At 37.0% G+C, this 25,598-nt stretch overlaps 1 protein-coding gene across 1 annotated transcript; it reads left to right on the forward strand.

The window, feature by feature from the left end:
* The first annotated feature begins 136 nt into the window (after positions 1-136).
* LOC140155448 (coiled-coil domain-containing protein 191-like) lies at positions 137-25,122 on the forward strand. The gene is made up of 18 exons (XM_072178306.1): positions 137-270; positions 2,594-2,718; positions 3,173-3,211; positions 3,428-3,572; positions 4,897-5,100; positions 6,263-6,435; positions 7,191-7,414; positions 8,046-8,220; positions 9,814-10,004; positions 11,144-11,411; positions 13,103-13,452; positions 16,848-17,063; positions 17,739-17,854; positions 19,800-19,882; positions 21,519-21,620; positions 22,287-22,583; positions 23,717-23,871; positions 24,876-25,122. The coding sequence occupies exons 2-18, from the start codon at positions 2,617-2,619 to the stop codon at positions 25,009-25,011; spliced, it is 2,976 nt and encodes a 991-aa protein (XP_072034407.1). The 5' UTR covers positions 137-270; positions 2,594-2,616; the 3' UTR covers positions 25,012-25,122.
* Positions 25,123-25,598: the final 476 nt, after the last annotated feature.

The following is a 25,598-nucleotide window of genomic DNA, read 5'->3' on the forward strand; positions in this document are numbered from 1 at the left end:
ATATTTAAAATAAAAACAATTGCAATAAGTAGAAGTGTTTTGTACGTATTTATAAGTTAAATAATTTTCAAAAAGTTGAAAGTATAGTTACCTTGCCTGAGGCTTTATAGATATATAATTTTAATGATTTTCAGAAACACCAACATTGGGTCAAAGGTTGATGTTGTTGACGTTGGAGATGCAGGAAATCATCAGTTTGTGGCGTTCAATTTTGTTTATTTCACTAATTAATTACAGCAAAGACGTGTAGTCTATAGACATCATTCTGTGGTACCGGTAAGTATAATATGATATCCCATGCAGTGTTGCTGTCCCGGGGTTGCTGTGTTGGACATGTTGGAATTAAGCATTTTTTAAATCAATTTATGCTACGGGCTAGACCGGGTAGCAAAATTTGCTTTTAATTTTTAATTTTCATTCACTTAATTTCATTGACATTGGTACATTCACATACTTCAGTGTGAAGTCTGTTAATGTCTATGCATGGAGGTATATAAAAATGCTACTCAACTCCAAAATTGTGTAGCAAAGTGATATTAAATTAAAATTGTGTAGCATTTTGCTACGGCCTACGCAAAACCCAGTCAGTGATAACCAGCTATTTCCAACGCTGATCCCATGTTACTCGTACCAAGACCGCCTGAAACGATACCAGTGAATGAAGCATTTCTAGATGATTTCAAGAACACCACTGCGCATGCGTAAGACCTTTTTAGCCTACATCTCGTATAGTACTATCGGATCGTTAAACAAGAAAACCTCATCACGAATTCACTCACCTTCCTACACCACCAGTTGAAATAAAACTCAAAACTTCCCGTGTTATTCCTCAAAACAACATGCAACTTCATTAATACAAAATTGAAATCCTAGTATGACCTGTTACTGTTAGTGTTATCGAAAATTTTGTTTGATAAACGTCAACAAACGGGAATTTTTTCTCACGAACCCTCCGGGCCAGTGAAATGGCAAATCTAGTGGCCCTGCAATAAATTAACTGGCCCAGCTTTTTCAATATGTTCTACTGCAAAAAAAAAAAAAAAAAAAAGACCTTTTTTTTTTTTTGGTGTTTTGGGAAAAATCTGTATGAATTTTTATTCATTTGGCATGAAATGTGTATATCGCGAATTTAACAAAAAAAAATCAAAATTTTATGATATCAGAAGGACATCCTCGTTTTCAAAATGCAATTCGATATGTCTGATGTGCTCTCCCACAAAAAATATGTGGAAACTTTGCTATCCGAGCCCTTTAAAGTCAAGCAAACCTTAACATTTTTATTTGTTTTGTACTGAATGTACTCAATGTAGAGTTAGTCACTAACACAAATTCAGTCAGTAGTCCTGCCTTTTTTAGTTCCAAAAGTTCACAAAGGTTCAAATATGTGTTTTTGCGGTATCGCTATCATCATATTAGAGCACGCAAGAGATTGGAAGTAGTATGTAGGCCTACTATCAATGTAAAAAGCAGCCATATATTTCCAACTTGCTAGCAACACAAGAATAAAAATATATGAAAAATCATTCAAAATAAAGATATAAATTACAGATGACAGATGGAGCAGAAACTGTTTAAGGTGGTATGAAAGGCAAAATCAAGTTGCTCTGATTGAGATTAAAATAGACTTGTTGCAGAGAGATATATGCAAAAATTCTAAAATTTGAGCCAAATCGGACAAACGGTTTTTGAGATATTGCTGTTGAAAGATTCTTTGTATTCTATTGTTTTTGCCAATATATTGATGAAGTTAATGAAGAAAATTGGCAAAATGTGCTCATTAATTAATATTAATTTTTGCCAATATTTTCCCAATATTTTATGAATAAACCTTCATACTACTTTTACCTTTAAGAATTTTGACCTGAAACTTTGCCAATGTGTCTCTATGACCTAAACCTTTAACATGTGATTTTCCGCCAAATCTAATTTGCATATTTGCATAATTAATTAGCCTTAAGTATAATGCTAATTAATTATGCAAATGGTAATGTTTTAGGCCATAGAAACACATTGGCAAAGTTTCATGTCAAAATCATATAAAATAAAAGTAGTATGAAGGTTTATTCATAAGATATTGGTATAATATTGGCAAACATGAATATTCATGAGCACATTATGCCAATTTTCCTCATTAACTTCATCAATATATTGGCAAAAACAATAGAATACAAAGAAACTAAAACATGCATATCTTGACAACCGTATGTCCGATTTCCTTCAAACAAAAACTATTTTGCTCAGTGTATTTAGCTTAACTTATTCAATCTATTCAAATGGTTCTAAATTCAGTTTCTGTTTTCCAGAAACATCGTTTCGAACCCCCTTAAATATGGCCATCACTGATTATATCTTTTTGTCTCAAATGTGTTATATCAGGTTCAAAAATCTAGTGGCCCACCGGGCCAGCATTGTTAGAAGTTTACTGGCCCGACTCAAAATCCACTGGCCCCGGGCCACCGCTTAATGTCCCTGGTATTGATATGTAAATTGCGAGAGGCAAATTCATTATCAAGTCGCAATTTTTGATAACCTCGTACTCATAGGCTTGTATAGCATTGTAAATTCATAATCAATTTATTATTTTAAATTTCAGGTAGATAAGTGTAGATCCTAGCAATGGCATCCTCTTCATCAGGCTCTGCAGGCAAATCTGATCTATACAGGTGGAAAAGATGGACTAGAGACAAGCCTGCTGCTACTCCTGCACCATCTATCAAAGTAGGTACCACCACTGCAAGGGTTCATACTGAAATTCATCTCAGGATTGATGTTGATTTTATGGTGTCTGTCGGATATGTTGAAGGTTTGCCAAGTCAAAAATCAGATTTGCTATGTTGAATATGAAATAAGGTATGCTATGTCGAATATTCATGAAATAAAGTTAGCTAGGGCTAGGTTTAGGTTCAGGTTAGGACAAGGATTAGGTTAAAGTTAATGTGTCATAGTGAACCTTATTTCATATTTGATATAGCAAACCTTATATTTGACTTAAAGTGAACTTTTGACATAGTAGAATTTAAACCTCATTATGACACCAAATTGTTTCTTTAGGGGTGGGGGTAAAGGCAAGTGAATCTGGGGGAGGGCAAATAATCTTTGAATCCTGAAAATCTTTATGTATTTCAGTCACAAGTGTTTCAATCCTTTTGTACATTTTTTGTATATATTTCAGAAACCAAGCCATACAGATGATGTGCAAGACTGGATAAAGGTATGATTATTCATAAATTTATTTATTAATTGATTAATATGATTTTGTAGGTAAAATATAGTGAATGTCTGTGGGGCAATTGTATGATTTATTATGAGTGTCCGACATGATTTATGGACAAGAGCTTATGAGCCACCTGTTGGCTACACAATTTAGCACATACTTAATGACCACTCCCTTAGATGTAGCATTTAATCAATCTGTTTTTCTTTGTAGAAAGTTGAGGCAGCATCAGATGAAGCAGCAGCCATAACATTTGGTGTAGGCAAACCCCGCCGTCAAAACAACCTGCTATCTGGACACGGCTCTGCTATGGCAACCATAAATGTATTGCAGGATCATAATGAAGCATACACAGAGGGTAAGCTTTCTGTCTCTCCCTCTTGCTATCATGCATGCTGAGGATGATAATACGAACAGTAGCAGATATGATCGGAGTCATCAGACACAGTAAAATCGTTTTTATGTTCTAATGTTTTAATATTTTGAGGCGATAATGGAAAATTGAAAAAAAAACCCTCTCTTTAATGTCCAGGGGATGATCTAGCCATCCTTTGTGTAGCCTGTACCAGGGACTGACTTCTGGAATTTGCAGGAGAGTGTTAAATTGCTCTTCTGGAGCCTTCAAGGAGAGCTGTTTAGAGCATTTAAAATAGAATGTAAGGAGAGACTGGTCAACTAATTAAGGAGAGCTAAAATCACTCTCCTATATCAGATTCAGAGATGTCACATTTCGGATTTATCCGGATTTCGGATTTTGGGGATTAAAAAAAATATTCGGATTTTCAAAAAAAAAAAAAAAAAAAAAATTTTAAATTTTTTCCCCGCTTTAGAGTGGCCCTATTGTCTTATCTTTCTGCTTCACATATATCAACATCAGCCATATTGTCCATGTAATAAAGCCCCCTCGACCCCTACCGGGGATTCGCCCCTGGACCCCACTGGGGGACCTTAAGCGGGCCCCGGACCCCCACAGTGTTCTTGCGACAGCTTCGCTCGCTCGCTCGCTACGCTTCATAAGTTCAGGATTTTTTGGGTCAGCCTGTGACATCTCTGCAGATTTAAGGAGAGCAGTAGAGAGCGATTGCTCTCGCTCTCCACAAAAGGCAGTCCCTGCTATACCATGCCTGCACTTTCTTCCACCATACCTTGCAGGAGTTGCTGTCCCAAGTATGGATGACAAATCATATGGCCAAAGAAACGCAGCTTTTTGTTCTAAAGAGATTTCCCATTGCATAGTCAGTTCAATCCCAATTTTTTCCAGCACCCGAACATTTGTATATCACCTGCGTACAGAGACTTTCAAAAAAGTACCCAAAGAAAGTCTTTTTCATTCATGTAAACTTGACCCAAAGCAAGTTCAACACAGTTGTTTTCCTACCCTAAGGAAGTATTTTAATGATATGAGTTGTGATGAAACCATGACCTACATTATAAAACTCTCGGTAGCGATCAGTCAAGGCCTGAAGAAAAACCTATGACAAAGCATACATTTTACAATTTCGCCCAGTATTTTACTTTCATTTCATGGTTTTTGTCGGCATCTTGATGCCAAATTTAGCTGTCCTGTTAGTGTATCGCGCCCATGGCAACTGGACGTTTTACTCGTTAGTCAAGGGCAACATAGCCATTTTCAAAGCATCTGGAAATCAATAATCATTTTTTGTCTTACCTCTTCACATTAGCCCAAGACTTACTAAGCCAATGGATGGCAGAGAAAATCAACCTTGAAGATGACAATGACAATGACATCTTTGATGATGATGATGTGGATCTTCACATGGTATCTAAGCGAACACAGAAAACTGATCTTCAGAACCACTGGGAGAGTATGCTGGAAGAAAATGAACCTGGAATAGTGGATCCATACAATAAAGTGTCTTCTACAGGTACGTTTTGTAGATTAGATTTTAGTTATGTCATGTGTTTTCATATTTTTATATACCTCAGATAAGTTATCCTCTGTAGTAGTGCGACGCAAAATCAATTGTTACCATGTCAACTGGTTGTTCACGCTATCAGTGTTCAGAACCAAGATCAAAATGATCACAACACAAAGTCAATGGGTTGCCAACAGGTATGCAAACCAAGCATGAACCAGTAACTAAGGTATGATGTATTCACTCAAAAATACTCAAGGGCAGATTTGGGAGCCACCCCATCCTCTTTAAATAAAAAGGAGGAATATTTGTCAATATTTTATGGCAATATTGACCTCCATATATTTTAGCACAAGTTTAATTTCTGACTAAAAAAGTGAAAACAATTTGTTTAAAGATTTTGTGGCAATTTGCAGGCTCCTGTCAGTATGGCCAAAAGAGTCAATTTACCGTAAAATTGGGGCTAGTAAAGTGAGCAGGAACGTTTTTCGTATCCTTTAAATTAACCTTGATCCACCTTGTAAATATTCTTATAATTATTTTAGAATAATAATATTTGTGTAATGGTAAAAATATAGTCACTCAGTGAAAGATGCATTGTCCCTTTTCATTTGCAAAATACAGGCTCTTTAAGTGGAACATGCAATTCATTTTTTACCTCATGATTATATTTCATCCAGCACACTCACAGACAATTAGTATTTGCATAATGTTATATTGTCTTTTCAAAAATGTTACCAGTTTCACATGAGAATAAGATCTGAAACTTTTGGGGAATTTGTGTTTGAGAGATTGTTGTCTTAATTTAAAGAGCAATTTAAAATGATCAAATTTTGACATATAAAATATTTTAGTCAAGGTGCAAATCTGCCTATAATAGCTGAAAAAACCCCAACAATTTTGGCTCTATGTGACCAAATCTGATCCAATCAGGCTAAAGTCGGCAATAATGAAACAAAGATCAAGGCAAAAAGTGAACATAAGAAAATGGATATATAAAAGGTTCATAACTTTGCAATCAACATTAGTAAGTAAGGTAGTAATGGAACTCAATATTCAGAATTTCCGACTTTAGCCTGAGTGGATCAGATTGGGTCACAGATAGTTATTTGATCAGGTTATATGATGTTTGTGACATTTGTTTATGTCATTGATTGTCTATGTATTGTAGATCTGTTCCATGAGATTGAATCCAGAGATGACAGCTTGACGGTGGATAGGATCTTGCAAGGAATGCTGGACAAAGAAGTGGTAGAGAAAACGTTCAAGAGAGATCTAGGATTAAATGCTGATAAAAAGAAGAGGAAAGATCCAACGGTTACAATGGAGGCTAGACAGAAGAGGGTAAGCTTCATATGAGATCACTCTTGACTCTTAATACAAGCCGGCATCGGTATTAAAGCCATATTGTAACATTTGCTGAGGAGGACGCCCTCAAAATTCTGTTTATTACACGATTGTAATGTACTTTATAAAACTAACATACCCTGCAAAAATCATGACTTTAGGTGCTGTAATTTTGTCAAAATCCATGTTCATAACACAGTACGTACATGTCGTGCGTCATCACACGTTAAAGGACCATGCCATAGCACAACTGACAGAGTGACGAGCATTGGCGACCAGTGATGCCAACGCTGCGCCTTAGGCGCACAATTGGGCTACTTGGCGATCACTTGCCGCTACTAAAAAAAGCATGCCGCTACTTGCCTAAAATTGGGCTACTTTTGCCAGTCTCAGGCCACGGCAGTAATTTGATGTATTTTCCTTTCAATTTAGCCGATTTATAAAGGTTTTGAGTCTCTAAAGCTCCAAATTGAAATTACAATAGGTTTTGTGACCATTTATTGATCAGTCAGTAACTTCTTAGCAAGTACCGGAAGTTTTAAAGTCAAGTGCTTTTCCGCCCAATTGGGTGTTTTGCATTCTAAATTCGGGTAAATCCGCCCAAATATCCAGTATTGGGCGCTTTTTTTGGAAGCTAAAAAATTGGGTTACATTAAGTCCCCCATAGAGCTCCATGTTAAATAGCCAAAATAGCCAGTGGGGTCTACGTATACATTTACCTGTTTATGTTGGTATAACTTTTCTCTCATAAGGTAAAAGAAAATCGTGAGAAACGAGACCAAGAAAAACAGCAGCAACTTAAGCAACGTCAAGTACACAAAGATGCCCAGCTACAGGCAAGACAGATGGTGATGAAGGAGGAAAGACAGAAGGCACTGCGAAGACAAAGAGAAGAAGGACTCATCCAACAGGAGATGGCTAAGATCCGTAAAGAAATGCAGAGTCAAAGGCTAGCTGTGGAAGAGACTAGGAACAGGTATGGTAGACACTGTGATTGTAATATTGAAAACATCTTATTCATTCTGTTTTTGTTCTCTTTCACTATTTTAATGAAGAAAGGAGGCGGCGTAAGATAATGTGAGACACAATTAATATATGTGAGGATTGGAAATAGATTATGCAAGTTCAAGAAAATATGATTTAAATGACTTTTGAAGCTCAGGCAAACTGACATATAAAAAATTGAGAGAGTAGAAAAAATCGGGACCAACAGGGTTTGAATCCTAGACCTCACTATTATCGGTCGAATGTTATACCACTGAGATCACGTGTGGTACACAGGTAATCTCACCTAGTCATGATTGCATACTCTCTCACGGTGTCTTAGTAGCCAAATATAATAAATGATGAAGAAACAGAGAGCGTGGCGCAATGGTTAGGGTACTTGCCTTTAGTGCATGAGATCCCGGGTTCAATTCCCGGCTGTGGTGATTTGCTGGGATATTGACTTGGAAAAAAAAAGTCTGAAATTAATTGGCAACATCTGTAGATTAAATTAGGTAAATGAATCATGAAAGTACTCCGTCCTTCCGTCGGTCCCGTGTACAGAGAGCCATACCTTTTTGTAAGACCGTTTATGGATTTTTCTATATGTTTAATATCCACAGGCAAAAAGAATATGAAGATGCAGAAAGAGAGAAGATTCGTCTTGAGGAGGAGCTTAGTCAGAGAGCTGAAGCAGAAGCAAGACTGCAAGCTGCGAGACTCCTGGAAGAAGAAAGGCAAGAATTGATGCTCAGAGCTCAAGAACTAAAGGCTGCTAAAGCGGCTGAAGACTTGAAGGTGAGATTGCTGCAAAAACACATGCCTTAATATATCCTCTTGTATGTTCTATACTTTTGTTGTTATAAAATTGACAAATTTGATTTGTGTAGCGAATTTTGTAACTTGAAACCTTTGAAGGTATTCTGGTTTTAATCAAAAATGCAAATTTTTACCTCTTTTAAAGTTTTCCAACTTTGCAAAGACCTGTCTATTGGAAATCGATACAACTCTCTTTCATACATTTGTATGTGTGGAGTACATTGTAAGTCATGTATTAGTAGATGTGTTGTTTTGAATTAAGTTAAAGCCATATTGTAACAATTTCTGAAGAGCAAGCCCTCAATGTTTTTTCAAAGTTCTGATTTTTACACAATATGTGACACGATCAAGGGAAATGAGTCGGATGTCGCCAGTAATATTGATTTTGAGATATTGGCAAAGAAAGTGTTACAATTCTTTTATTTTATATTGTTTTCAGCGATTGATAAATTGACGTAACTTCACAAAGAAAAGTCGTATCAACATGGGATTTTCAGTTTCTGAAAGCTCTAAATGTCCTCTTTAGAAACAAGTGTAAAACTCATTTTCGACCAGGGCAGACATGTAACTCATTCCCCTTGATCGCCTTGATCATGTCACATATTAGTAAACTCATATACCCTGTAAAAATCACGGCTTTAGGTGCTGTAGTTGTGACAAAATCAGAAAATTTGAATAAAACTAGTATGGAGTATGCTGTTTAATTATTATGATCGAAATATTAGTTGGAAAGTGTATGCTATGTTCATAAGACAGTACATGCATGGCGTGCGGGGTGGTTATAACACATCAAAAGGACCAATTTCAATCACATTGATACACATTGGCAACAGCGGTAGTTCCCTCGCCTTAATGAACCGCTGAGTTCCCGGGTTCAAGCCCCGGCCGTGCCCAAGGACTGTATGTGCATTTGGTTTATCCCAATTCCATGCTCGTTCTTGCAGGTTTTACCCGGGATCTCCGGTTTCCTCCTGCTTTCAAAAAATCGGTGATTAGTTGTTTGGTTATCAAAAACTTCCTCCACCCAATGGAATTTGGGGAGCTGCACAGATAATTGGTGGATGTTACAATCTAAGTGCGGATAGGTCTGCGCCAGATTTGGCTGCAACTGATGATGTGATCTGATTGTGATGATTTATCATGGCAGCAAAATTACAGCGCTTTGAATCCTTCAAGATCTAGCTGGAAAACGGCGCTATATAAATCCAAAATTAATTTTATTTTTTAAATTTATTTTGATTATTTATTAAATAGCGATTTTCTTTGTTTTGCCTCATCCGTTCGGGTAGAAATTTTAAGGGGCTTATCCTAATACTTATGTGACAGTGCAAACTAACATTTTGTGGAATAGGAATGCAATTCTATTTCTGTTAGAAATGTTACAATATGGTTCTAAGGCATGAATACAGACACTTGCATCATGTAGCCTGCTTGCATCTCTTTACTAGGTGTTGTCAGAATTTGTTTTTCCTTTGACCTGCCAGAAGTTGTTGGCATGTCCTGATCCCCACACCTCAATTTTCCAGCATATGAACTATATTATATAATTATTTTGTTCTAATTTTTGCACAGAGTCTACAGAGACATTTCCAAGCATGGTACCAACTTGTTGTGCACCGTCGCCTCAGGATGGGCAAAGCCAGAGCTGTTTCGGACTGGAGGTGTCTGGTTCGAGCCTGGAATGCATGGAAGGCCTATGTAAGAGCTTGTAGAGCAGAGAGAGAAACAAAGGAAGCAGAAATATATATCAAAGAATCTCACAGGTAGGTTTGAGGAATAAGAATAATGCCAGATTACCCTTACCACCCTGTTACTCAAAAGCATCAAGACTACCAGGAATGCCCTAGAGGCCAGAACCACCTCCTGGCTTTTAGAGTCATGTGTCCATGAATTTTAGGTCTGAAAAAAACATATAAAAAGCATCCAAAGTTATGGAAATTGAGTCATGAAGATATAAAGATCTGTTAATGATAGCACTAGCACTAGAATATTCATTTTGAAAGACTTTGACTCATTGTCTTTTGATATGTCTTTTTAAAATACAAAAATTTAGGTACCAGTAGTCTGGGTGGTAGTCATAAAAGATAAAAATAAGTATATGGTCATAGCACCTGTCAAATGGGATCAATGTTTTGTAAAAATTTTGCTCAGGCCTGAATCCACATTACTTTAGGGGTTTCACCGTTGTTCATCACCGTTTAACAACGATGCGTTTGCGTTGTCTGCGTGGTTTACTTCCGAGCGAGGTAAACCATGCAGACGTGCCGGAAGCGAGTTGTTAAACATCGATGAACAACAGTGAAACATGATTGAATCCCTTTCAACAACGAAAAGAAGCTGAAGATTGTATAATTAACATGATTATTTCATGAGTCAGTTAATCATTGCCACTCAGCCTTACAAAAACTTTGGTGATTTCTCTGTTGATATCAGCAATAAAATAACAGAATAAAACGGCAATGTTTAGCTGCAACCTGCAAAATACTGAATTCAACTTGTAAGCTTGCATACGCACACAGGTTCCAGGCATGACGAATTTAACACTCTCTTGCATAACACGTAGTCACACTTGCGTTTGCGTATACACTGCAGTAAAAGTGTGGATTCATGATGATGATGTACAGCTACTTGCGTCATGTGATCTGTGTGGGTGATGAACCCCACGCTGGTCAAATCCCCCTAGGGTTGGTAATAGCAATGCCATGTGCAGACTCTAAATCCCCCTAGGGTTGGTAATAGCAATGCCATGTGCAGACTCTAAAGTGTTCTCCCTTTCCAGTTTCTCAGGATTTGTATAAATGATAACTTTATTATGTAATGTAATAAAATGCCGCGTGATACACCTCATAAAACATTTTTGTTCTGTTTTCAAATTGTGATTCAAATATTGTGCACCATACAGAAAGCAGCAGCTGGCTGTGACACACAACAGACAACGCATTTTGCATAAATACTTTTATGCATGGCAGAATTGGATTGCAATTGACCATAAGCAACAGGCTTTGCATAACAACCAAGATAAAACCCGATCCAAGATGGCCGCCTTCTTGGAAGCAGCTGCTACTGGAAAGTTATGGACCAATAGGAATGAAGATACTATAGAGGGCGTGACTCATGATGTCAAGGAAGAGAAGTCTCACCGTAGGCCAGAATCAAAGGGGAATGAAATAGTGAGTATGATCACAATTAAATAGACATTAGTAGTCTCACATTAGGCCAACATGCTTGCTTTTATATTAGGTCAACTTGTCCAGTCGGACTCCGCTGATGACTCTCCAAAGGACTCTGTTCTGCATGCAGTTCCTAATGTCTTGTATCTCTATCTTTGTATCGAGTTGGTTAATGTAGTCCTTCTGTGGTTGTTCTCGTGATGTTTTATCATGTGTAGGCTGCCACAGCAAGATACTGGTATACTATGATCAGCTCTTAATAGGCGGGAATTATTCGGTTTTTGTTACTGCGCGAGTCAATAAAGTTCCAACTTACGCACGCGTAAATTCACAAAAGCACCCGTCATTCACGCAAAACCCAAAGCGCAGTTCGCGTAGGTGCTGCGCCTAACTGTGTGTACGCCATTCTGTATATCAATCCACGATGTTATGAGTCCCCGCCTATTAAGAGCTGATCAGAGTATAGCTGCATTTGTTTCGTTTCTGGCACAGTATCCAGCTTTTCAGTTTTCAGGTTTTCGTAGATGGGGGAGAGATTGCGGTACAGCTCATTATTGGCGGTGTGTGACTGCCAGGTAACATTAAGTGCTTTTCTCAGTATCTTGTGTAACAACCATCATGCGCCTTCTAAACTTTTGATGTAATTGTCCAGGTTTCTGCACCATACATCAGAACTGATTCAACTGTAGTGGTGAAAAGCTTGATTTTCAGATTTCTAGGCAGGCTGTTCTTCCATATCTTGCACATGCTGTTGCAGGTTTTCTTGATATTAAAATCTTTTATGCTGCTACCAACCCAAGCCCCAAGGCATTAAACTATTTCACTGAGTGCTATTTCCAGGTCACTGTCATCAAGTGTTTGGATTGGAATGATTGCCTTGTTTTTCTTGACGTTCATGCTGACACTGACTGTAATAATCTTGGACATTTATATTCTTTTTTTTCTATCTTGCTTTTCTTCATTCTAGATAATAGCTGTTCATAGGTGACAGAACCCTATTTGACTAAGGGAAAAAATTTACATGCACAGCAGTTTAAGTTATTATCCATTCCACAACTGTTTGAAGTAACCTTTATTTTTGTGCAGGTATTATTATCAATTGGTGGGCTCATATGCAGTTAGGATGAGATCAATAATACTTAATTGTGTTACCTATTTTGGACAATGGTTGAGGTCCAATGATCTTTAACCTTTCCCAACACTCCAATGTACTATGGAATCTATTATATTAACAGACTTATAAATCACCATTTTGGTGTAAAAATGGAAACATGCTGTGTGCTTACTCTTACACTTGCTGATCAGTTAAGGGGTTGACCCCAAAATGTTAGACTAGTCATGGCAAATCATGGTGATATGATGATAAAAAATGCATTTCCTACCTTAAAAAGTGTTTGTAAGTAATAGAATTTATACATGAGTTATATCAAACAAGTATTTACTGTCTTGAATTAAAATATAATCACTCGGTGAAAGAGGTAATGTTCCATTCTTCTGGCTCATAGAATGGAACAATTATCTTTCACCTCGTGATTATATAGACAGTTAATATTTACTATTACTACTACAGGAAGAGTACAATGATCATGCTCTGAATACACCCTGGTTAAGTTTTGATTGATGTAAACCGTGCAAATCCTACATGTGTTACAGACAATATTCAACTCAATCCTTTTTGTTCTCATTATTAGGATGACTTGTTTGCACAACAAACCAGAAAACAAGATTCTGCACGGTCCACTCAAAGCTCAGCACGAAGTGAACGCTCCGATCAAAGTTCAGCTTGTAGTGAATCCTCTTCCCAAGGATCAAGCCCTGCTCGTTCACATCGATTGAAGGGGGCACCAAAGTTTGCATGGCAGGTCCAAAGAAGGCATCTCAATATGACAGCAGAAGAATTAGCCAACATTGGTGAACCCTCAGCAAATCGGAATCAGAACAATGCAGCGCCTTCATCATCACCAAGGCCTAGCAGTGAAAGCTCAGGGACTGATAGGTCCAAGAGGTCCATACAGTATAGAGTTAATAACTTTGAACACAGGTAGGATGTTGAACTGTGTGATGGTTCCCTCTACAAGTAAATACTGGTTAAGTTTTAAATATGTGTATGGTTTTATTCAACACGGGGGCTCCTCAAATAATCTTTTGGTAGGTAAGTGCAACACAGATTTACTCTGGACTGTGGTTTGGGGACATAAAATGGGGTCTCCGACACTAAAAATGTGGCTTTTATGCCTCCACCGCAAGGCCTCCAGATACTGTGTCTAGAATAGATTGGCAGATTGACTTCAGATTTTCAGGATAGGTGAGCCATGGTCAGACATGGTGGTGTCATATACTGAGGTCAAAGGTCATTTGAGGTCGAATTTTAAAATTTGGTCTCATATAAGCAGTAATTATAATATCTTTCCAAATTTAAATCGCTCCATGGTAGAGGCATCCCAATCAACGCCTTTCATCAAAAACCATGAAGTTTCTAGTTTCAATGCCCTTTTTTTTTTAACATATCCAAACATTTCTCAGAAATAAGTGCTAGGACCTCAAATTTGAAACTAAATTTAATTTATTTTGAAGAAAAGAAAGCCTTTAAAAAGGCTCTGGGAATTTCAAATAGGGGTCTTCGGGATGGAAAAAGAAATTAATGGGGGTCTCTGGAATGAAACAAAGATGTGTCTTGAGGGTGGCACTTACCCGTAGTGCAAGGTATATGGAGTACAACCCCTCCCGGTTTAAGGTAGCTGTGTACTCTCAGATACGCATGTAGTAAAAGTGCCATAACTTTGTAATTATTCACGCAAGACATGTAAAAGTATACATTTTTATGAAGGCAAGACATCAATGAATCTAAATATAAGTACAGTTTTGGTGTAAAAATAACATTTATGAAGAAAATCACAAAAACGTGAATTTTTGGCAATTTTTGTTCGGTACATCATAACAAAAAAACACTTTTTCCAAACATTTTTGTTTTGTTTTTTTCTTAATCTTGAGGCGCCATTCCAAAAACGTTTTTTTTAGTTTTTTGATATTGGCCTTATATTTGGAGATATTGACCATATAAGGCATCAAAATGAACTTTTTAAAATTCACAATCGCCTATTTGCAACAAAATGACGCCTAAAATTGGAAATAGACCAAAATATAAAAAATGAGAAAACTGTTTCTTAAGTCAATCATGCTTTTTATGATGAGCATAATTGCTTACCTATAGATGCTGTATTTATTGAGTTATCGTGTACCTAAATCGTCATTTTACCGAGAAAATGAACATTGAAATAAAGGCCGTTGAAGTTTAAAGTGGTCACATTTTGCACTTTGATCGAAGCTTACAGGAGAATGCGGCAGTTCTCGTTTTTCTACCTAACATTACGTGAACATCGGGTAAATCCACATCCCCTTGAGAAGTTTGGGCGAAATCTATTCATATCTTGATGTTTAAATCGGGGGAAAGAACTTGAAAAAAATCACATTTTATCAGCTAAAACGGAGCCATTTGACCGCTAGGTTTTGTGAAATCAGTGCTTCCGTGGTGTTTCCATAAGATGCGCCACGCATGCAGATAAGCGTCGGCGCAGACATATGCGTAAGCGTATCTGTGCGTTACCAAATTGCGCGACACGCAATGCGATGCGTTGTTGCGTTGCCGCGTGTACCCTGCTGGTTCAAGATTTTCTTTCCTTTTAAATTTCAAACACGAGTGGAATAGTGAAATAAAATCCTTAAAATATTGCAGTTGGAGTTTATAAATCTGGATTTTCATTCCTTGTATTTATAAAAAACATAACAAAGTACAAACATATAAAAAAAACTCAATTTCGCAAAAGAAACAATGTCTAGAGTACACAGCCGCGTTAACACTAGTAACAGCCTTTTTGAAACTTTGGTGAAGTGGATGATTTTTGTGCAAAGAACAATGGGACATATATTTTGAGTGTCATACAGCATACCAAACTATTAAGTTGTCAAATCAGAATAAAAACATAGCATATGATGGCAAGAGTTTGTATATTTGACAAAATTAAGTATCTTATGTGCCCTCAACAATCCTGTTACTGAAAGTGCAAAATTCTCATAACAACCAAATTGAATTATTGGTATTAGAAATTAACAGAGAAGAAGAATCAAATGCTTGCTTACACTACAAGATTCCTATTGGGGCTGCCTGCCCAGGTACATCGTTGCCAAGGTACTTGGCTGGTACTGTGCAGTACCAGGGGAGTACCAGTACAGTACCACTGCTGGTGGGTCCTGTGCAGTAGCAGCAATGGTACTGTGTAGGTATGCCCAGCGAGGTCACGTCACACTTGGTGTGACGTGCCCTGAACTCCAAATAACTTTCGCAAGCGACAGACAAATTGCAGGAAAGCGTGCCAATTTAAGCTTCCTGTAATATCTATTGCACATAACATACGAAGTCACAAACTTACAAACTTCAATATGCACTTCAAATACAGCAGATCCTGTACCGATCCTGTAGAATAACTTACATAATCTTCAATTTCATGGAATCCCGTTGCTCAGAATTGCAAATCTCATTTTTATCTGTCAAATGCGCTGTGGATGTGCTCAAAGATTTTATGATGCGCTTCATTAAATCACAGGTGTGAAACTGACTTTATACCACTCGCTCGCTTTCGCAGAAAAGCGAAGCCTCCACCTCGTGGCGCTGGGGCATGACGTCATCATGGACGTGTGTAAAATTTCCGACGGCCGGGCGCCATATAACCCGTTTTGTGATTGGTTGCAAAAACTATTAATTGCAATCGTAAGCCAATCAATGAACGCGACGTCCTTAATTAATGTGACCCCATGTGACCCGCCAGTAAAGTACGTCTAACCTGATTGGTTTACAAAACTACTTTGATAATTGCTAAGCCAGTCAGTGTGCTCGATGCTTAACAAACTCGTAGAGGTTTTCGAGAGGCGAATTCACGTGGTGATCCAGCGATCGAGTATAAATTCAGCGTGACAACTGCACTCGCAGGTGCAATAACAATACATGGACACAATCACTGACATTTACACAATGTAATAATGAATTATTTATGACATGCATGGGCTGGATTTTACGATCGAGGTAAGGTTTTCGGCCTGTCCCTGCGTGAATATCCTTAGTTTTCAGCATTAAAGATACTTGCGATGACCAGTTTTTTGCGGACACTTTGATAACAGGTAACTTTTATAGGTCATAGGGTAGAAACGATAGTTGTACAATTGTACAAAATATACATTTTGTTATAGGCCTTAAATGTTTACAAAGATATATTGGTCCACACGTTGTGCATGTATTCAGTTGTTCGACGTATACTGTGTAGGTGTGAACCAGTCAGGTACCTTGGCAACAGTGTACTTGTGCAGGTGGCCATAATAGGAATCTTGTAGTGTACATGTAATATTAGTCAAATTAAGGTGTTTCATTGTTGCTTTCATAACAAGGTATGCTGCACAACAGAAGATCCTTCATGATCAGCAACAACAACTACGTGAGCAACAGAGATTGATTGAAGATCTTCAAATGACCCAGAAACAGGCACTATTTCAAAGGCAGCTAAACAATATCAGGGAAGGTAATGGTGCTGCAAACCCAGCTGGCTTAGATCATGTGCAGGATGGGGATAACCCAACCAGTGAAAGGACCACATCAAGTGCTAGGTGTGTTGTGTAATTTTCCTATAGTATCGATGATTATTTTTTCCAGATTGAGAGTAGATTGTGTGTAGGAAGGGGTTTAGGGGTCAAGATATAAGGAGTCCACAGCAATGCTTGCTAAGTTGGATTTGTTGCTCATATTATACAACAGAAGCAAAGGCAGTATCATTTGTAACTCTGCTCTAGTCTGCAGTTAACCAATGAATGCACTTATTAGCAGAAAACATGAATGCAGAAAGTGACAATGTTTATCGACAGAATTGGACTTTTCAAGGGGAATTGTTATTAATGTGTTGATTGTCACAGCTAAGCTATTAATATTTCAAGAAAATCAAGTTTTTGTCATTAATTGTAATACCATCCGAAAATGATTGGCAAATGATGACACTAGGTTTGTCAGTAAAGCCGTTAAAGATGGGAACGAAGATTAAACGGAACAATCGTCTTCAATATGACAAGACTGTTTGGGTGCATATAATGAGTGCATTTAAGGCTTGGTATATTGCAAAATCTACCTTTTTAAAACGTGGAAAATGCATGCATGGAAGAGGATAATTTCTTTGATTAGATTAACATGGATTTAACAGATTATTTTTACTCTAGGCCAAATCATAATCATCACCAACCAATAACAAGGTGCAGTTTTTAATTTTATTTAAAAAAACCCTTTTAATGCAGGTCGGAACCAGACTCTTCAGCAATGTCCACGACACGTTCAGATGAGACAGAAATGTCAGGAACTAGCAATGCATCACAAGCTTCTTCAGCCAGTAAAAAGCCGCCTACATTGAAAGGTGATTGTTGGCTTACTGTAAAAAAGTTGTATCAACTTTTGTGGTCATTTTGCAGGAAAAGTCTTTTGTTCTTACTTGGAAAAACACCAGCATGATAGATCACAAAGGGATAACACACAATTTTTGAATTGCAAAAATAATTTTCTTTAGAATTAGATATTAACAAATAAATCATTGCCCACTTCTGTGATGCAACCTCATGTCATGATCTTTATAGTGCTCTGTCAGAACCACAAGGCTTACAGAAAGTTGCCGACCACTGAAATCATCCCATAAACCATTCCAGGGATGTACAGTTTACACCTTCTTCATTTATTAGGGACAGGCTTGGCTGGAAGCTCCTAAGTGATCATAGATATGATAACTTGTGTATCACTGTCTTTAAATGCCTAGCCGGGCTTGTTCCTGAAGGCCTAAATGATGTATTTACTCTTATTAGAAACAATCATGGCCATAATACAAGAGGTAGCTCTCACGGTAATATAGCTCTCAATTTTAAACCCAGAACTGAAGCTGGAAGATGTTCTTTCCTGTTCAGGGGGGCCAAAGCATGGAATAGTCTGCAATCTGATCTGAAATTTTCAAAAACAGGTTTTTAAGTGTGTAATATTAGCAATATTTAATATTAGCAATATTTATTAGTGAAAAATGTAATAAGTAGCAAATCTTTTTATAAACTGATTTCATCCACTGTAAAAATTTTGTGAACATGGCCTTAAGCTTGTATTTGGCCAATGTTGAAATCAAAATTTTAGTTTTGAAATGTGTATATTTAATAATTGAAATGATGATGAAATTTCTTACAATATCAAGTTTTAGTATGTTCAAAATCTTTAATTGTTTTATAACTTGTGAAATATGTTTATGTATTTCAAATACTAAATGATGAATTTTCTTGTTATATAAATACTATGCTGTCTCAAATCTTTTAACTGTTTGATTATTTTGTTTCAAAAACATGCCTTTTTATGCATGTGTTTTGGAAGTCTGAAATCTTTTCTTTTGTTGAAAAATTCCCCAGGTTTTGTTTGGGTTTTTACTTGCAATTTCTGAATTTTGACTTTTGTAATTTTGATAAAAGTGCCATGTATGAATTTGAAAATGAATTTTCTTGTTATATAAATACTATGCTGTCTCAAATCTTTAAACTGTTTGATTATTTGTTTCCAAAACATGCCTTTTATGCAGTATTTTGGAAATTCTGAAATCTTTTCTTTTGTTGAAAAATTCCCCAAGTTTTGTTTGGGTTTTTGCTTGCAATTTCTGAATTTTATAATTTTGATAAAAGTGCTTTGTATTTAAATTTGATGAGCTGTGTTGGTTATTTATTTTATAATTGTAAATATGGGTTAGTTTGCCCATTTTAAGTTCATGATTGTGTATACCTATATATATTTATGGATCCTATGTATTTAAATATTTTGTTAAATTATTTTTATGTATGTTGATGTATATTTGAATGTGTATTTTGATGTATATTTTAATGTGACCCCTGGGCCTCATGGAAGAACTGAGGATACCTTAAAACATTCACTGAATGAGTAACCCAGGCAAAAGATGAAATAAAACAAACAAACAAATCGACACAAGCCTTAATCGACCTACATAAACCATTGCAGCCAAGATCAGCTCCACAAGTTTGATACGGGTCAGACTGGGACAATAAGAAGTTACTTGTCCGGGGGAAAATTTCAAGCCAGCTGATTTTTTTCTCGAACGGCACATCCCAGTATGGTTATTTGTATTGAGTACCCCCTTTCTAAATATGAATGACAGGCCCTGTGTCCCTGTTCTTGATATTGGGTCCCCTTTTACAAATTCTGTAATGACACATCCATTGCATCACTCTCATTTTGTATTTGATAGAAAAATATCTTGTGCAATATAATCTTTTATCACACTCAAAGCTATCCAATGATTCTGGTTGATATTTTCTTGTTCCCAGGCATGGATGAGAGAGCAGCACACAGAGCCAAGCTTAAAGCTGATAGAGAGGAGAGACAACGCAAGAAGGAGGAAGAGAGACTGGTAAGTGAGCATAGCGACAAATTGCACATGAGCAATACACTGAAAGCTTTATAGATGAGTTGACCTCAATGTTTATCAACAAAGGCAAGGGACTGGTATATCGATATGTTTGAGTGAACCCCGTGCAACCATTACACTGTTCAATAGCCTTATTGTGATGTGGTGGGAGTTTTAAAACACGTGCCCTGAACAAAATATGATGCGCGTGCATACTGCCAGGCAAAAAACAATGGAAATTGTGATAATGCGTGCGCATACTGCCAGGCTTCTATAGCATTAAGGCAGCTGTGTACTCTAGACATTGTTTCTTTCGCAAAATTGAGGTTTTTTTATATGTTTGTACTTTGTTATGTGTTTTATAAATACAAGGAATGAAAATCCAGATTTGTAAACTCCAACTGCAATATTTTAAGGATTTTATTTCACTATTCCACTCGTGTTTGAAATTGAAAAGGAAAGAAAATCTTTGTTGTACCAGCAGGGTACACGCGCGCAACAACGCATCGCGTTGCGTATCGCGCAATTTGTTAACGCACAAATACGCTACGCATATGCGACGCTTATCTGCATGCGCGCGGCGCATCTTATGGAAACACCACTGAAGCACAAAAACCTAGTGGTCAAATGGCTCCGTTTTAGTTGATAAAATGTGGGGTTTTTTCAAGTTCTTTCCCCCGATTTAAATATCAAGTTATGAATGGATTGCGCTCAAACTTCTCAAGGGGCCGTGGATTTATCCGATGTTTATGTAATGTAAGGTAGAAAAATAAAAACTGCCGTATTCTCCTGCGAGATTCGATGAAAGTGCAAAATGTGACCACTTCAAACTTCAACAGCCATTATTTCAATGTTCATTTTCTCGGTAAAATGACGATTTAGGTACACGATAACTCAATAAATACAGCTTCTATAGGTAAGCAAATATGATCATCGTAAATAGCATGATCGACTCAAGAATCGGTTTTCTCATTTTTTTATATTTTGGTCTATTTTCGATTTTAGGCATCATTTTGTGCAAATAGGCGTTTGTGAATTTAAAAAGTTCAATTTGATGCCTTATATGGTCAATATCTCAAAAAATAAGGCCAATATCAAAAAATATAAAAAACGTTTTTGGAATGGTGCCTCAAGATTAAGAAAAAAGCAAAACAAAATTTTTTGGAAAGAATGTTTTTTTGTTATGATTTACCAAACAAAAATTGCCAAAAATTCACTTTTTGTGATTTTCTTCATAATTGTTGTTTTACACCAAAACTGTACTTATATTGAGATTCATTGATGTCTTGCCTTTATAAAAATGTATACTTTTACATGTCTTGCGTGAATAATTACAAAGTTATGGCACTTTTACTACATGCGTATCTGAGAGTACACACACAGCTACCTTAAGCGTAGTAGTGCTGATTCCTCTTGCACCTGAACTAACACTTACTCAAAATGGTAATTGTCCTGTAAAGGTAGTTTTCTTCATTAATTGCAATATTAGTTTAATCTTTGATAGAAAAATACTTACTTCACATCAGAATAACAATTATGGATTAATTAGAATCAAACCTTTATTCTATGTTTGTATGACTATCAATACTGCCAAAACCATTCTTACAAGCTGTATTATGTATACTTTGTTATGTTTCAGGCTAAAATTAAGGAAGAACAAGAGAAAAGGATAGCAGCAGAAGAAGCAGAGAAGAAGGCTAAAATTGAAAGGAGAAAGGAAGAAAAGAGATTGGCAAAACAGGTAGGTATATATGAGGGTCATTCAAAAAGTTCTGCCTTCTCTCTTATAATGTAGTGTAAATGGTTTAAAACTTCAGCAAACTTAAGCATAGTTATACATTGGAAAAATTATGTCACCTACAAATAAGGGCAAATGTATATTGATACCTTTTCAAGATTTTCGTAGATGACCTAAGATAAGATAAGATAAGATACGATACTCCGGAAACGAGCACCGTCATTTGTCATGTCTGTTAGTCTTTTTTTGTATATGTTTCATAACCTGGTGGTTTCGTAACAAAACACTTGGTGGTTTCATAACATCTTTGGTTGTATTTTGTCAGGGAAAGGCAATTCTCAGGCCTTATTGGCCTTCCTGCCTTTTTTGCCATATTTATATTTTTTTCTTTTGTATTTTATTGTAATTGATATATTTCTTGATGTTGGAATATTGTTATTTGTGGAAATGAATGAATGAAGGAAGGAAGGAAGAAATCTGGAATTGAGAGCAAAGCAAAACTTGGTCAACTTGTTATTTTTATGGAATTTTTGACCCTATAGTTATCATCCACAACAAGGTGATAATGCCCATTTCTGGGACCCACATTTTTTCCTCTGATAAAGATGAAATTTGTAGGCTATGTATTTCTTTTGTAAGCTATGTTTTTCTTTTGTTTTTTGCATCCAGAGGGAACTGGAAAAGCAGCAAAGACTTCAACATATAGCCTCACAAAATGCTAAAGCAGATGAACACTACAGACTGTCTATAATACGAAATTATGGATTTAAACCATGGAAAAAACTTGTACATATGTCACATCAAAATATGGACAAAGCCATAGATTACCATAGTAACATATTACTAAGGATGTGTGTGTTGCCATGGCATCAGTACACCCAGGAAATAAAGAGAGGCAAATTACAAGTTGCAGACGACCAGTATCAGTATATGCTTGTGAGGAAGTGCTTCAGTTATTGGAAAAAGGTAGGATTAGAATCTTTTGAACTGTTGTCTTAAATATGGCAGCAGTCTCTGGAATTATGGTAATGACATTATCTGATGTGATGAAAGAAAGTGGGTCATATGTCGAAAATATTGATTTTTAGATATTTAAATGGCCATATCTCAGGAACTGTAAGTGATGGAGTTTTCATCAAAATAAAGCTCTAAAAATGGCTCATGTAATGAAAATGAAAACTAAATTTTGATTTTGATCAACATCCGACTCATTTAGATTGATTGCATCACATATTAGGTGGGGAAAGGGGGAAATAGCCAGATAGTTCTTACCAGGAAGGCAGCTTGATAAACCTGGGCAGAAATTCAACTAAATATTGTAGAGAACTTATTCTGTTTGGTCACTTTATACACTAACATTCACCATATGGCCCCGAGATTGTGTAAAATTGCAACATTTTTACGCACAATGACAAGAGGATGCACATCTAGAAAATTGTAATCTTTGCCCCCCCCCCCATTTTGACAACCAGTCCTGATACACCCCTGAATCATAGAAGATTATCACCACAATACACCGTGATAATCTTCTATGATTCAGGGGTGTATCAGGGACTGGTTCCTGATGCATGCAGGTTCTCATGGAGCATGTATAAGAAGGAGTGCAATACAGCAGCAATATCACTGGGGTTTAGGTTTGGGATAGTACGTATGGGTAACTGGGGTTTCATGCACTAATGTCAAGTGTTCAAAAATTAAAGATCTTGCAAAAATAAGACAAAATAGGGTTATGAAATTTGGCCATGCACACTGTACTTACAGTATGTCCAGCACCTCCTGGGAGATACTGAAGGGATGCTGCAGCCAAACAAAATTGTTTCGCTTGCCCAAGATCACAATAGTTGAAGAAAGCTTGTAGTTGCCTGCTTCGCAGCCGACTGATGATGATGATGATGAAATTTGAAATGTTAAGTCAAATGAAAAAGGTCGAATTTCACATAAGTGGCGCATGTGCAGCACATAGTGTGTTCTGGGATGCTGTGCAAATCTTCTTTGCCCCTGAATAATGAAAGTGGAAACCATTAGAAGACATGTAACCAAATGCTGATACCCTTTGTCAAATAATTACCTTATTAACTTTTCCTTTCTTTCATTTCTAGTTTGGGCATTACCAATCGATTCAACTTCAAAAGGCTAGAAAACATTACATCACCACCCTCCAAGTTAAAACTTTTTCAGCGTGGCAAGACTTTGTGACTAATGAGAGGATAGACAGATGGCGTAAAGAAGAACTGGCAACACAGCATAACACAAAGTAAGAGAAATATGTGACGTGTCATGTCAAAAGCAGACACTTTTGGGCAGGATCGTAAATGGAGAAATAGCTAAAAATCTGACCGGGGTGATTTTTTCACAATTTGGGTTTGTTGCGAATTTGTGATGTTATTAATGTTAAAAATATTGTGTGATAGTTTCAGACCGGAATATAACTGGCATCTTGTATTTTTTGAGACATTTTTCAAGGTAATTCTTACTCTCAACATTGTCAATAATATTTTTAAAGGTCGATACCTCAATTTCCAATTTTATAATACCATAACTTACGAACTCATTATCTTCGCTTAGGAATGTGCGATTTCATTGGGGAAAATGGCGTTATGGAGCAAAATATCTCTATATTTAAGATATGTAAAAACCTCAAAATTTATAACCTGCCCAAAAGTGTCTGATTTTGACATGACACGTCACATATAAGAGAGAGTACTTCAAACTTTTAATGAGAAATTACGATTTTGTATCGAAATGAAAGGTCTATCAAGAGCTATTCAGAAGAATGCCACAATTTAAATTTTTTTAACCTTATCTGTGGTAAAACTGTAGCAGCACATACTAATAATTTATGCTACCTGATAGGCAAAATTAATTCAGGATTCAGCAAACATAGAATTGTCAAAACCTGTTGTAAAGGTATATCCCAAGGGGAAACCATAAGACCTTTAATGTGATATATAGTACTTTACTTTACGAAACAAGCGTGTCTAAAGCTAATATTCAAGTTTTCTTTATGACAATGTTAAAGGAGCTGGTCAGTGTTCGAAATATGCCTCAAAAAGTTACAGGCCAGCCGGGCTTGTCCTTAAAAGTTACCGGCCAGCCGGACCAGCAACTAGATGCCAGTCAGAAAAGTTACCGGCCAGGCCAAAAAGTTACAGGCCAATGGCCGGCTGACCGGCCCTATCTTAAACGCTGGAGCTGGTGGCTTCCCAAAACTTACAGCAGTCTCATTACATATTCTTTTAACCATCTTGTTTTCCCCAGACGAATAATGAAGATAGCATTCCAGGCTTTGAGGCAATATCCAAAGACACTGAAAGCAGACAGAGACCGAGAGAAAAGGAGAGAGGAGATGAGGAAGAAAGTAGCATCACTAATCCCAGACTTTGGACTTAGTTGACAACACATTGATTAGTAGAGGACAACTTTGTAAGGGTGTCAACAAATTGTATTATACAACTATTTTCTCGTAAATGTAAAACTCTAGGTTTGTTATAAGCCATGCGCGTATTTTGGGGGAGCTTTAGCGCCAGCCTACGAGGTAAAAGCAGGCGGCGAAAATGAAGGCGGCGGAAGAAGGCGGCAAAAACAGGGGCGGCAAAAGCAGATGGGGCGGCAAAAAGAATTGGTAAAAAAAAAAGGGCGGAAAATTTTGATAAAGCATAAAAATTTTTGAAAAAATGGTACTATACATCAAAATGTGCTGCTTTTAGGGCGCTAGCGCCTGAAACCCTTTTTTTTTCTGCTATTCACTTTTTCAAACGACCGAGAAACAAATTGGGTCAACCTTTTCGGGCTGTTGAGGAAGGGGCGGCAAAAGTGAATTTTCTTCAGCCCCCCGGGGTTGGGGCGGCCACAGTACGCCACTGTAAGCAGTGGCAATGCTAGAATGTTTTTTAGGGGAGGGATGTGAATTTCAAGGGGGGGGCAAAACTCAAAAAAATTTGTCTCAATTGTGCATTTTGGCCCCAAGAGTTGAAACTTTTC

Source organism: Amphiura filiformis, chromosome 6 (assembly GCF_039555335.1).
Source record: "Amphiura filiformis chromosome 6, Afil_fr2py, whole genome shotgun sequence".
NCBI classification, from domain to species: Eukaryota; Metazoa; Echinodermata; class Ophiuroidea; order Amphilepidida; family Amphiuridae; genus Amphiura; species Amphiura filiformis.